General features: G+C 48.1%; 1 protein-coding gene across 9 annotated transcripts in view; it reads left to right on the top strand.

Annotated features, from left to right (window-relative positions):
* LOC123154793 (thylakoid membrane protein slr0575) overlaps positions 1–15,193 on the top strand; it is a 43,899-nt gene that overhangs the window by 4,018 nt on the left and 24,688 nt on the right. For 2 of the 9 annotated variants that reach the window (XM_044573424.1, XM_044573423.1), the window contains exons 5-7: positions 9,313–9,396; positions 10,570–10,620; positions 11,190–11,270. In XM_044573424.1, coding sequence (XP_044429359.1) covers positions 9,313–9,396; positions 10,570–10,620; positions 11,190–11,270 — 216 coding nt within the window. The remainder of the gene's footprint in view (positions 1–9,312; positions 9,397–10,569; positions 10,621–11,189; positions 11,271–15,193) is intronic. The other 7 variants (XM_044573427.1, XM_044573426.1, XM_044573430.1 and 4 more) reach the window with 5 other exon arrangements.

Here is a 15,193-nt window from a genome sequence, read left to right on the forward strand (position 1 = left end):
TTTTCCTTGGCCCGGCCTATGAGTACTGTCAACATGTCTGCCACAATATTAAACAGTATTGGGGACATTGGGTCACCCTGCCTCGGGCCCTCATGCGTTCGAAAATAATGGCCAATATCATCATTAACCTTTATTCCAACACTGCCTTTCTGGACAAAAGAATCCACCTGATTCGTCCAGGACTCATTGAAACCTTTCATGCGCATAGCTTGCTGTAAAAAAGGCCACTTGACCTTATCGTACGCCTTCTCAAAATCCACTTTGAATATCACTCCATCAAGTTTCTTCGAGTGGATTTCATGTAAGGTTTCATGTAAGACAACTACCCCTTCTAGTATGTGTCTTCCAGGCATAAAGGCAGTTTGACTTGGTTGCACCACCGAGTGTGCCACCTTTGTCAGCCGGTTGGTGGCCACTTTTGTAAAGATTTTGAAACTGACATTCAATAAGCATATGGGTCTGAATTGTTCGATGCGGATAGCCTCCTCCTTTTTAGGTAGAAGAGTGATCGTGCCAAAATTCAAATGGAACAGTTGAAGATGGCCATTAAAAAGATCATGAAACATAGGCATAAGATCATCTTTCACAACATGCCAACATTTCTTCTAAAATTCTGCCGGGAACCCGTCTGGTCCCGGTGCCTTGTTTGGTTTCATTTGATCTATCGCCTCAAACACCTCCTTCTCAGTAAAAGGAGCAGACAGGATCTCATTCTCCTCTGACTGCAACTGAGGGATATCAGCCCGTACACTCTCATCCAGAGTCACGGTGTTATCTTTCGGAGGACCAAACAACTGCTTGTAATAGTTGGAGATATACAGCTTCAAATTCTCATGTCCAACAACCGTTTCCTCATCCTGTTCTAGCTGAATGATTTTTTTCTCCTATGCTTGCCATTCGCAATCATATGAAAAAATTGTGTATTGTCATCCCCTTTTACCACCTTAAGAACTTTGGCACGCAATGCCCACTTCATCTCTTCTTCTCTAAGTAACGAACGTAATTTGGCCTCGGCTTCCGACTTGCAAGCTTGCTCAGTCGGGTCCAGCAAATTCGTTTCCGCCCGTATATCTAGCGTCTGAATTAACTGGAGCAGCCTCTCCTTCTCTTTTTTATAGATCCCACTCTCATTTTTAGCCCAACCCCTCAGGAATTGTCTTAGGTGTCTGATTTTGTTCTGCCAGCGTTCCACGCTAGATGTGCCATGCACTGGTTTAGCCCACTCTCTTGCCACCATCTCGATAAGATTCTCTTTTTCGAACCAACTTAATTCGAACGAGAAAATATTTTTATTACCAATATGCGTGGCGCTCCCTGAATCAACTAACAGGGGTGTGTGGTCTGAGATCGCCCGTTGCATCGCGTGCACCGACACTAAGGGGTACTTCTGTTCCCATTCCACACTCGCCAGAACCCTATCGAGCTTCTCGTACGTAGGAGTAGGAAGAGAATTTGCCCAGGTAAATTGTCTTCCTGAGAGTTCAATCTCCCTAAGGTTAAGACTCTCAATGATCATATTGAACATAAAAGACCACCGTCCATCAAAATGATCATTGTTCTTTTTGTCCTTCCTCCTAATGATATTAAAATCACCTCCTACCAGAATTGGCAATCTTTCATCTCCACAAATCCGTACCAGATCTGCTAAGAAATCCGGCTTAAACTCTGGTTGAGCAGCCCCATATACTGCCACTAAGGCCCAACGGAACCCATCCAATTTGGACCTAACCCTGAACTTCACCGTATATTCTCCTCTTACTACATTTATAACCTCAAGGGTTTCACATTTCACTCCCAAGAGGATCCCACCGGATCTCCCTCTTGGCGGAAGGCAGTGCCAATCAAAGGCCACTCCCGCTGTAAGTGAGCCTAAGAATTGTGGCGTCAAGTTATCTCTACCCGTCTCCAGAAGAGTGATAAACTCTAGTTTATCCTCTAAAGTTGTTTCTGCAAGGAACCGTTGCTTAGCCAAGTCTGCCAGACCTCTGCTATTCCAAAAGATCCCTTTCATAAATCATCATGAATTTTTTTCTTGAGTTTCACTCTCGCACTCCTATGGACCGCCGACGCTGGATAGACCTTCCTCTTCCAGGGTCGTTTAGGTTTATTCAATCCCGGCATGTCCGCATCAGGAGCCATTACTTCCGGTGACCCCCCGCACTAGAGGAAGAGGAAGACAGAAGCAGAGGAGGCCGAAGCCGTCCTGTTCCGAGCCAAGTTGTTCGTAGCCCGTTCACTTGTACTAGATAATACCCCGCGCGTTGTGGCGGGACTTTCTACCTTCTATATGTGGCTTCAAAGTAAAGCGCATTTGGATGAATGAAAATGAAGTATGACATCTATTAAATATCCAGTGAAATATTAATATTTACATTTTAAATATTCAACAAATACACTTTTCTACAAACATACAAAGATTTAGCTCAAACATGCAGGCATTCCTTCCCTCAGTAGTCAACTTGGCTTGTATGAGCATCAAAATAATTAATACACTCAATTGACTGGTAGTGACTTCAAAATATTCCCTTATTCATCTGTATGAAAATGCTCAAATTTGTTGAGCCAAGTCTTTTTTTTTCCAAAAGGTGTTTCACCAATTGTTAATCACAGGAAAACAAAATATATGTGGACAGAATATAAGATGGGCATAAGAAGAAAATATGGGCATTAATGTGCACCTGAAAGCTAGTCATCATGTTATGAAGCAGCCCTTGAGCAGCCAGCTAATATGTACTCCTATGTTCTGAACATCCTTTCTACTCCAAACAAAACAACAATTAGAAATTAGAATCAGCAAGCGATGTATATACATATGTTGACAATTACATGAACTATTGGAGCTAGTTAATTTATAATTTCATAACAACATGCTGTTAATATTTCAGGCTTAGTTACAGTGTACATCTATTTGTTACTTACACGGGTTATCCTTGGCAGTGTTTAAAGAAACTGAAACTTTGAAACAACTTGAAACACTTCTTAGAGAGTGGGCTCTTCGTATATTGGTTCATAACCACTCCATGAGCGGAGGCTGCAAGATCTCCTGGTCAAACTGAGGCCTAATGGTGAGGCGGCATGTGCTCAGACAATTTGAAGGGAACTTTTAAACATGAAATATATATGATATTTTCGCACAGAGCTAGGAAACACAATCTGCAGTTAATTCTGTAATGAAAATTTCCTACAGTTTCAGTCAAAATTAAAATTATGAAACTCCAACCCTCCATGTACCATAACAATCTGTTTTTTGTTATTCTATATAGGAAATCAGATAGCAAGATTTAACAACAATTCAGAAAATGAACCAATAAACATTAATTGTCCATACGATCTGGAAAGGATATGATTCTACTATCAAGAAATAATAGAACAATAGAGAAAACATCCCAGTGCCTAAAATGAAGTAAAGTGCAAAGAAAATAAAAAGAGTTCGGTTTCCGCCTAAATGTAACTGAGCACCGCTGCCTCAAATGATCCAATAAACATGCATCCTTGGATGACAAATAATACAAACATTCGTCCATGGCATGGCAATAAATAATAAGAAAATCATGTGGGATTACTTCACGGCTCACCCCGCGGTAGCAAGATAGTAGAGGAAGATTAGGAATGGCTAGCCATGGAGCAATCAAGAACTACCTCCAACGTGATACAAATGCCGTGAGGGAGGAGCAGCAAGCGATGGAGATAGAGATGCATGAAGCGTTAACATATATATCCATAAAGCAAAGTTAACGGCAGGGCGAGGTTAATTTAGGAGACTAATAGGGGATTAACACAATGTGCTAGGAGTAGTTACCTTCTTGTGGGACTTGTCCATGGGACCATGACGCAGCAGCAGGCAACAGAGGTATGGTTCTTTATAGTGCAGATGCTGGAGATGATGCCCCTACACCGGCCGTTCAATGAATGTCTTGGGTGGCAGTAGGCGACATGCGGTCCACGACAGGAGTGTTCAAATTCGTCCCCTTCAGCTAAGGCAACAGTATCTGCAGGCGCTTGGAACATAATGGCACAACAGCTCGGGGAAGGCAGGGAGATTGTAAGAGGAAGATGAGGGCAACGCCCTAGGCAACTGGCGGTCCCTCCGGATGCCTCAGATCGGGAAGCCAACACCTCTACTTCTGCCATGTTTTTTGTTCTCCCAAGATCTGAAGTCTGTACAACCAGATATTCCAAATCCGTTAGCTGAATTGACTCATTAAAAAAAAGGCTTCATGTTCCTGTTTGTAGCATCAGAACCTGAATCTTGCTTTTCCTTCTTCGATTTGGTACCCTAGTGGTAGATGTGGATGGAAACATAGGAGAGGTGGTTGGGTGTTCCATGGCCTGGGCTAGGAGAAGATGATACTGCTGCGGATTGATGATAGAACGAAGAAGCAAAGCGATAATGGGACGCTCTGTCTCCATCAGTCGTATTTGTGGCGGAGGCTACGGAAAGGGCAGATCCATAGATTAAAGGGGCGAACATCTCCGTCAGTTACTCTAGCGCAGAAGATGAAGAGAGGCATGGATTTCGGTGGGGGAAGTAGTAATTGAGGAGACGATCAGACCGCATTGCTTTAACTTGGAGCGGGGCGGCCGTGCGGGAAGAAATAATTTAAGCCTTTTTCCAGTGTGGCTGTAGCCTGTAGGTTAGGCCGGGGATTCAGACTGATTGGTTGGTGCTTGCAAATTGAACGCTTACGTGACATCATGCTGATGTGGATAGTGTGCATGTTGAGAGAATTGCTAGTAGTGGGGATCAACTTCTTAAGAATGTATGATTTGTAGTCGCCGCCTTCCGTTGCTTTCCAGCAGCCCAGGCCCAACAGGCGCACCCAATGGTCCAGTCCATGACGAGGGTCGGGTTGGTCGCTAACATTCCCCCTTCCTTAAAATCTGGCTTGACCTCAAGCCGGTGCCATGTCGAACCTCCTGGATCCCATGGTACTTGATGTTTCCTGACTTCACTGAGGTCATGGTGAGTGCCGTAGTTGAGGCGGAACTTGGCGAGGTTGAGGGGGCAGACGACACCGACTTGCTCAAGGAAGTAGTCGTCGCTGATGTTCACTTGGTCACAGAAAGCGTCGAGGTAGTCGGGTTGGTTGACACAGACATTGTCGGAGTAGAAAGCATGGTCAAGGCAGTGGTGGTAGTAGTAAGTTGGACCTTGATAAAACTCGACGCTCCGGAAGCTCCTCATGGCAATGGAAACAAAGAACTGAAATGGTACGGTATTTGCCATGCCAGCACAACACACTGAGTGAAGTGACCATGTAAATTCCCAAGCAAAACATTCAGAATGATATTGTGTGGCAGCTTCCACAATGAGCCTTTTGCAGTTTAGGCAACTGAACTCCACCAAGAGGATATGTTGTACCAGGACATCGCCTGGGTGCCAAGGAAAATGCAACTCAGGGTATGTTGTCGCAAGAATTTTTTGCTCTGACTGGTTGACGACATCCAAGTTTTTCAAGTTAAACGACCATGCAATCTTCCATTAGATATGCTTGAGACCACACTGAATAACATGCCCAGTTTTCAACATCATCTTGTCCACACTTAAATATCTCCAGAAGCTCAAATCCTTGTAATGCAATGGCGGAAGCATGCCCAATTTGAAGTGTGTCCAGAACGTGATGGTAACAATCCCACTGCATAAACAGGCCGACACAATGCAGTCGAGTCTGAAGACTTGATAGAGAGATTTGAGAACTGCAAGACCATTCAACTTTCCACTGAAAATTCTGACAACCATATAAGCACTCACATCTAGCAATGCAATACTGGAACCAAGACTTCCTTGACACAAGTATAATTCTCCAGGGAAATTCCCGTTGCACCAACTCACAACAAAAAAAGATATTATTTCCACTATTGTGTAACTCAAATTCAGACAATAATAGTGAGTGGTTGATCAACCTTTGCATCAGCTCTGAGTTTTCAGTATTACCTCGTAGAATGTGACGTGAAATCTGACATCTGCAAACAACATCAGTTAGGATCCTTGTGCGAGAATAATGCTACTGTACTTCAGCTCTCCCATTGAGGATGGTGAGGAATCCACCGGAGCTGGCATCCTTTGGAACTGTGATTTACCATGAAAAATACATCCTTGCATAATGACAGTACATGAGCACCCATATCTCTCGAGCAGGAATATGCATACCCCAATGTGTGATAGCCAAATTATTATTTCCAAGAGTACAATGAAGATTATCTAGACAACACCCATTCCCCACAGTATGTGCAGCTCGCTTCGCCAGTAATAAGTCAAGAGTGCTTCCACCAAGAAAGTGTGTGTCAAAACAAAAAAGATCTGACCACTTGAATACGGTTGGCTTCAGCTGTGTTGTTTGAACTTGCATGTTGAAAATTCTAGAAGTTGTGCTCCTGTTTGAGAGAGAAGGTAGCCACGGATCCTTCGCAGCCCAGAACATCAGCTGCATACTCTTGAGAGCAAGGTCATCCACCAGAAACGACTGTCCTTGTGCCTGTTGTTGTTCCAGAATGTTACGCACCACCGTGGACCAAGCCAATTAGCTTGTGCTCGGTGAGTGGTTTAGCTGGGATGAGAGTTGCAATTTTAACCTTGTTGGTAATTACAGGGACCACCACATCGACAGAAGTTGGCGTCGGCGAGGTGACATCGTCGCCGCCTTCGAGCAGTTCTCCCGCAGCTGGACCCATGAACGCGGCCTAGAAAGTAGCTAGTAATGCTGGTGTTGCCGATGATGAAGCAAGCACCACCGTTTGGGAGGATGATGTCGATGCCGTAGACGTGTTGTCTCCCAGGCATTTCCTCGTGCAGATGGCGGGTGTCACAGAATGGCGACACGTCTCGTGCGCTGCAACCTTCGTCGGGACACTGGCTGGTGTAGTGTCCATCAGCACAATAGTGGGACCGTTTGTGGGTGTCGACACGCGCACAAAGGCCATGGCCGAACCGGTGGTGGAAACGGCATCGTGCGTGAGGAAGTTCGCCGCGGTTGAGCTGTCGCCCGAGATGTCCAGTGTGGAGGTCGGAGTCAAGGTCACGGCCGCTGACTCGAGGTCGAAGCAACTGACTCGAGGTCGAAGCAGCAACGCTCGGGGACGACATCGACGGTGACCTTGGACGAAGTTGTTGGTGCGGCGGGAGTGGGTGCTGACACCGATATGGTGACATCGTGGCTTTGACATTGCATTGAACAGGTGGTGGGCGTCTGGGCAGCGAGGACGCTGTCGACTATGTTCTCAATGGCTTGGCGCGGTGCCACATCTTCCTCGTGCTGCTGCTGCGCTAAGGCTGATGCTGATTCTGAGTGGCGACCATCATGGATGCATCAGGAACAGAAGCAAGGTCGGAGGAGAGCGTGAGGCACGCAGCCGGTTGCCGATCCAAGTCACGCGCGTGAACCATGGTGGATGGCTGCACGTACGAGGAGGCGGCATCGTCTGCCACAGACGAAGTTGGGGTCGATGTGGTTGTCGGTGCAAGGTCGAGATACTCGTGGTGCCCCCCGCGCGCAGCTTGTAACGCTGCTGCACGACAGCTGACACCTCCGATGCTACCGCCGCGGACACCTCCGAAGCCACCTGCGCCACGATGGCTGTAACTCGGCGCGACGCCATGCCTTGAAACCCTGGACCGTCCGCTCGGCGAGGCATCGGTGCGGCGGCTCCTCCACCGGTGCGAACGCTCGATCACGACGGGCAGCCCAAGCTGATCCGCCTAAAATGGCTAGAATTTGTGTTGATTTTGCATGGAGGAACGATTGGCTCTGATTACCAAATGTTAGCAACACACTTTCTATTCCTACATTACAGCCATGGATTCCTCAATCTCTACCAATACAGGGAAGAAGATGAACACTAGAGGAAGAGGAAGACAGAAGCAGAGGAGGCCGAAGCCGTCCTGTTCCGAGCCAAGTTGTTCATAGCTCGTTCACTTGTATTTCTAGTCGCTGCCTTCCGTTGCTTTCCAGCAGCCCAGGCCCAATAGGCGCACCCAATGGTCAAGTCCATGACGAGAGTCGGGTTGGTCGCTAACAAAAAAATATTGTTAAATAATGACACAAAGGATGAATGTATCCAAACTACCGTCGGGCTGATTGGATTACCAGAACCGATGTAGATGAACTTGCCTATCCCCTAGTAGGACCTATATGGGCCACCACTGACAGAACCTAAACCGACAGATCTCGAGGTAGGGATCCTAAGCTAGGCCTCTAGGAGCGATGGTAGCAAGGACACATGATTTTACCTAGGGTCGGGCTCTCTGAGGAGATAATACCCTCCTGTTTGTGTTTATTGCGTTGGAGTGTAGCACAGGGTACATGTATCTACCAAGAGATTGTAATGTGTAATGTTGTCTATCGACTAGCCCAGCCTCGGCTTATATAAGACACCGGAGCCCTAGGATTACAGGAGTCCTAGTCGGCTACATCGGTGGAGAGGAATCCTCCACGGATATGGAGTCCTTGTCTTGAACTGCAAGGCTTCTTGATTCTCCTGGTAGGTCGCCATGGGCCAAGCGAAGTGCCCCAAGACGAAACCGATCTAGGGGTCCTCAGCCCGGCTCACCAGGCCGGGAGTCGATGTGGTGAGAGGTCCCTTAGACGGGACACCGTCACTCTCTTCCGGCCATCAGCAGCGACTTACGCTCTCCGCTTGCTGGCCGATCACCAACAGGTTTAATGCCACGCTCAATCACAGCCCCCATTCATCAGGGTGTCGACCATGCGCTCGCTGTACAGGATCCGGTTGTCATCCACCCACCGGCAGACGAACTCCCGCGTCGCATTCTCATTGAGGTGGCCCGAGCCGCTGCTGCAACTCCAGCAGCAGCAAGAACGAACAGAGGCAGGCCGATCGGTGTGTCCTCCGCCATGTACACCACCATGCCATCGTCTCCGGGTCGTCCAACCCACCGCGGAAGCAAATCGGAACACGAGGTGTGGGAACCATCCCTTGACGCTGTTGGTGGATGTGCCAGTGATGATGCCGGACTCTACAATTGGACAGAGACCATGCATTGTAATTGATTATCGTGAGCTAACCAAACATGTTTAAAACTTTGCCCATTCCGTTTATGGTGCCGGTGTGACCTCATTACAATTGCGTCTGCATTACTATTCTTAAACCAAATATCTCTGCAGTTCTTTTCTACCTACAGACTAGACATGCCAAGCATTTAACCAATGCAAGTGCGTCGGTTCTAGTTCTGGTGTTTGTGGAAGAATGTTTGTTTTGCAAAGTATCACTGATTAATTGCTTAATTTTCAATACTTCCTTTAAGTCAATGCAAACATCTACCATGCCACATGTTAATCTTGCTCCTACCTCTAGGTCAGGAGTGATGTTACACGTTATAGATATGGTGATGAGCAGCATCTCGATGAAGCGCTAAAGCGGATCTTTCAATATGGTTTGGTAATTCCTTGTTTTGGTGCTTTGCCATAATCTGGAGTATTTAACAAAAAACTACCACATTTCATGGAACCGTGCCTACAAACTACCACTTTACAAATTTGTGCCGAAAACTACCACTTTTTGTCTAATCTTTGACTAAAAACTACCATGTCAGGAAAGTGCCCAATTCGCCTCTTCTAAACGCCTTTCTAACAGGATGGGCCCACCTGTCAGTATTAATCTTCTTCCTCCTCTCTCTCTGGCATTTCGTCAAACACTTCGCCGTGCTGCTACCCCACGTCCATGACGAAAACGAAGCTCGGGCATGAAGTCGAAGCAGGAGGGGCGCGGCGGCTGTGGTGGTGACTAGCAAGCGGCGGCCATGGGTGCTGGTGGAGGCCGGTGCAGGGCGAGAGGAGCAGATGAAGGCTCGGGCTCCTCGAACCATGGGGATGGCCGGCAACAGGCAGCTGCGGGAGGCCGAGGGGAGCGGCGAGGTCGGCCGGATCTGGAGCTTGAGGCATCCGGCGGCGACGCTGGAGCAGGGGCACTGGCGGGGCGAGGGAGAGGCCGCGCGCGGCAGAGACGGCTAGCTCCGGCGAGGGCACCGGTGGCCGGGGATGGGCGAAGCGGCGATGAGGAGGCCGGGGATGCGGAAGACGGCGTGGAGGCGTGGCACTGGTCGCGGGCGTGGGAGGCGGATCCGGAGCGGGAGGTCGCCGATGAGGAACTGGACGGGGCGGCGCGGGCTGACGAGGTGCTGCGGGGCGACGGTGTGGGAGGACGAGCGGGGCAGAGCGGCGGAGTGCACATGAAATGTTTGAGGAAATGCCAGAGAGAGAGGAGGAAGAAGATTAATGCTGACAGGTGGGCCCATCCTGTCAGAAAGGCGTTTAGAAGAGGCGAATTGGGCACTTTCCCGACATGGTAGTTTTTAGTCAAAGATTAGACAAAAAGTGGTAGTTTTCGGCATAAATTTGTAGAGTGGTAGTTTGTAGGCACGGTTCCATGAAATGTGGTAGTTTTTTGTTAAATACTCCATAATCTGACATTATCTCTCCTTTTATTCGTATTATACCTATATATTCATGTTCACCTCAGCTCCTAATATTTTCTAGCTAATCTCTTTCTTTACATTGGAAGGATTCTGCTACTTTATCCTACTTATCTTCTTTCCTTCTATCGAACTGGCAGGGTGGCGGCATTCCAAGACGTAGTGCACCTATATTACAAAAGATTCAAGAAGTAAATTTTGCATTTACTTTGTTCCTTGGAGTAGTCTTTTCTACAGATGGTTATACTTACTGCAAAGCACACGTTTAATTTTGACAATTTATATTTAGATAGTTACATCAAGTGCCATTAGATCCTATTTTTGTCTCATCAGTGGCCCCCTATTTTATTGCCTTGTCATTGGTCAGCATTACCACAGATCTCTAGGCAACATACTAGATGGTGTTGACTAAGATGGACAATGCGAGGACTATAGCTATAGCTTAAGTAGGACTAGTTTGAAAGGCAGAGTGAGATGTATTCAGGAACAGTGGTATTTTATCCGAATACATGATGTACAAATCTCAGAAAAAAAATTAGCCTTCATGACGGAGTATTGTTATGGGTTGTTACTGATTACATGATGTAGAAATTTTAGCAAGAAATTTGGCCTTCATGAGTATTGTTATGGCTTGTTAATAAATTCACGATGTAGAAATTGCATAAAGTTTAGCCACTCTTTCACATGATTTAACAAAAGGACATTTCAGTTCACTGGCGTAATTCTTGGTTCTGGGATTCATAGTATATTTTCCATGTAGGTAACTGATGATGGGAAATACTGTTTAGTACTGGAATTCGAAGCCAAATCGTTGGAGCTATCAGATTTTGAGAAGAGGCAGGTTAGCCCCCTCCTTTATTTGTTCATGGTTTCTAAATATACCCCCTCCTTTATTTGTTCTGGGTTTCTAAATATAAAAAGATCACCACTGTGGAGTTAAATAAATGTTGTCAAAAGTAAATGCATGCAGAGAGAGCTGGTTACCTTAGTAGTCTCAAAACCTATTTTATACTAATCTTATAGTATTAGTTTCAGTATGTGAAAAGGACAAGTTAAAGAAGTGAGCCTAACTCACTTGGTTGGGGAGTAGATGTACCTACACACTACGGCCTTCTTCCTCTAGGGGATTAATTCCACCCAGGGGTTGGGTCATCTCCACCCCGTGACCTAACCCCCATAATTCCCTTCACTTCTAATCCCTGTCAGTGGAACCTGTACAGTTAGCTCCAGCGAACCACCCATACAAACTGTGAACAACTTCAATCGTTGGTACAAGCATGGACTGGTGCTGATAAGCAGTGCTGCACTAAACAGTGAACAAATCTCTGAAGGCTACACACATGACATCTCCATGCAAGCTATTGCAAATTTCAGAACTCCAGACCAGCTGATGAATTTCTTGCAATGCTTCCAGTCTATGTTATGATCCACTGATGAAAACAATTATTCAGCATGCGTACGAGGCCGATTTTTTTCTGAAAGGGAGATTAGAATCTCCGGCCTTTGCATCATTGCGATGCACACAACCATTCTTATTAATTATTAAGCCTAGTATATAACAAAGGGAACCATGGCCGAACCATTACAAGTATGGCATTAATAGGTTAATACCTATAACTAGATCAGACTTCTTCCGCAGCAACACCTTCAAGAAGGGATAAACGTCCTCATGCTATCGTCTTGCCAGGTCTGGCCAGAAACGGCCCGGACAAGGATTTTCGTCATGGTTATCGAGACCAGCCAATGAAGACCAGCACAACAACAAGTAGACAACGACTTCAACAATGTAACGACGCAAGTTTGTTGCTGCTGATACTGACCAATAAAGGCAAGGACAAGAGTTTTCACACTGGACAAGGAGCAGTGCTCCTGTCAGCATCTGAATGATGGATCGTTCAATAGTTGCCTCCACCGGTACTCCACGCAAAGGCCAAAAGGCGCTGGCTAATTGGTGCGATGTCTTCACACCGCACCGACCATCAGGTGGACGCCCATGTCTCAGCAAGGAATTGGCTACTGCCACTCCACGCTGGCGTGAGATACAATGCAGTATCCACCATATTGTCGGAGCCGCTGTCCTAGTGCTAGAAGCTGGCGTGTAACCGCTAGTGCGCCCCTTGCTCATGTTACCTATGAATTGAGATATGAGAGTGAGCGAGAGAAGAAGATGAAGACACATGAGTTTTCTGCTGCGTAATTCTTTGCAGTTTTTCTAGCTTTCTCCTTTTATTCTGAAAGAAACAGTAAACGTGCCATGTAGCTCACCCAACGACCAGTCATGCCATCCCATGACCCGAGCTTGCACCATGCCATCCTACAATCTTGCCGAGGACCGCACAGACCATGTCCTTCTGCTCAATTCTGTTATATTAGTGATGTCTTTTGGCCTTTGCATTCTTGTCTCTTAGCATCCTTTTTTTTGAGCTAATCTTGGCTTCCTTTTGTTGCCTTTTGGCATCCTCATGTATGTGTACATATGTTGGTTTTGGTATCTCAATAATACAAGTTGCTTTGATAACATGGTAACAGAGCCCAGGTTTTAGGGTCTCCATTGCACGTTGCAACTCGTGCTGCTCGAATTGAGTTTTTTTTCCTGGTCTTCCTTCGATCTCTACATCGATTTCTTGGTCGTTTCTCCTGAACGCTCGCAGCTGCCCTACTGCTGTTTTCGGTCTTCGACCGGTTTGGATCTGCTGCTGTACGCGTGTGACGCTTGCTGATCTGCTGCTCCAGATCGAGCCTTCATCCGCCGTCTGTACAGTTCGTATCTTCCAAGGTCGCCGTCTGTACGGTTCGTATTCTCCTGCTGGATCGCGCCGCACGTCTTCCTCCAAGGTTGCCGCCGAACCCGTCGCTCTCTGGTCGCCGCTCTGCCGCTGGCTCCTCCCGTTCGTTCGCCGCTGCCGCCTACATCACTGCGAGCCGACGTGCGGCTGCCGGCTCCGATTCCCACCTGTCGCCGGTGCCCTCCCGCGGGCCCTTTGCACACACGTTGCTCCTCGCCCTCGCTGCATCCCAGGCCGGGACGCCCCGCCGCCTCACGTGCTCCCGTTTTGGCCGCCCTCTGGATCAAGTTGTCCAGCGCTCCACTGGATCGAGTTGTCCGCTTCTCGATTGATTGGTCCCCGATCAATTCTCTTGATCTTTTTTTCCTTGATTGATCTGCCGATGCTCCTGACCGCTCACGTCCAGGCTCATCGGGTGTTCTGTTGTCGGTATTAGTCTCTTTCGGTGGTTAAAAAAAGAAGAAAAAAGAGTGTAAACAAAGAGGTACAATGCTTTCGTCAGGTACGCCACTCCCTCGCTGCCCGGTGTTTTTCTATGGTGTTCCCTTCACTGATCCCGTTTCTCACATGCGCTTGTCCTCAGTGCTTGGTGCTCGTCCGCTTGGAGGTGGTGGTTGTCACTCTACTTCGACACCTTCTGCGACTTCCACCGATGCTGTTGGCCGCTCTACATCAACTCCTTCGACAGCTGCACTGCATTCCCTAGTCGCTTCTCTGCGGCGTTGGTCGTTCTTCAGCGACTCCTCTCGCGGCTTCCGTGCGCGACAATGACCGTCGACTCCTCTCGCGGCTTCCGCGCGCGGCCGTTACCGCTCTACGTCGACTCCTCTCGTTGCTTCCGCGGGCGGCGGTGACTGCTCTACTTCGACTCCTCTTGCGGCTTCCGCGCACGGCTATGACCGTTCTATGTCGATTCCCCCAGTGGCTTACATGCGGCTCTACGCCGACTCGCTACTCTTGGTCGACTCTACACGCGACTTTCACGGATGGTGGTGGTTGCTCATCGTCGGCAGGCGTTTCTACCTGGATCGCTTCCGCCGTGCGCGTGAGATTGTGTAGCTGCGATGCCTGCTTGCTGCTTGGGATTCTTCAGCGACGGGTTCCGTAGTTTCCGTGACCGACTCTTCTGGCACTGAGAAACCACCTTCTACCCATTCAGGTACGTCCCCATGGATTCTTGATACTGGAGCGTCTTTTCATATGACTCATGATTCTTCCACTTTGACCTCCGTTCGACCTGTCGAGTCTCCTGTTCATGTTCTTACGTGATGTAGGGTGGAACCCTAGATGGCCGATTTTCACGAAAGGAGCGGATCCCGCGAAGAACACGAGGGGAAAGACGAGAGAATCACTCAAACCAACAAGAACGATCACACATATGCTAGATCCGAGTACACATAGAGATCACACGATCCAAAGTCAACAAGGGACGATACAAAGGGTAACCGGTTCTTCTCCGTGAGGAGGTCTTGATGTCTTCCTGTTAGGGGTCTTGAATCCAAGTGGATCTTCTCCGAAGAGGTGTCTGTTCCTCGCAATGAAGTAGATCCGGATGGATGAGTGAAGCTCTATCTCACATATGAGCTAACGCAACGCTAACCCTAGAAAGAGGGAGGAGTATATATAGTCTAGGTGGACGACGGGGTACACGGGCCTCGGGCCCTTACACTGTGCGCAGACAGGGGAGGCCGGATGTCCGGGGCTTCACGAGGTGCCGGATGTCCGGGCGGTCGGGGCTGGCCTTGACTCTCTCTGGATAAAGGGTGCCGGATTTCCGGGCTTCGGGCCGGATGTCCGGGCTGGGCCGGATGTCCGGGGCCTGTAGTTGCTTGGCGGCTGCTGTGGACGATGCTCCAGGGGCCGGATGTTCGGGGTCATGGCCGGATGTCCGGGGCCTGGAAGCTGTTCTTGACTCCTTCCGTTGGCTCTCTTCATCCGTGAACTTGGGGACTTGTCCGCTTTCACGTGCATCTTCGGG

Source organism: Triticum aestivum, chromosome 7A (assembly GCF_018294505.1).
Source record: "Triticum aestivum cultivar Chinese Spring chromosome 7A, IWGSC CS RefSeq v2.1, whole genome shotgun sequence".
Classification (NCBI taxonomy): domain Eukaryota; kingdom Viridiplantae; phylum Streptophyta; class Magnoliopsida; order Poales; family Poaceae; genus Triticum; species Triticum aestivum.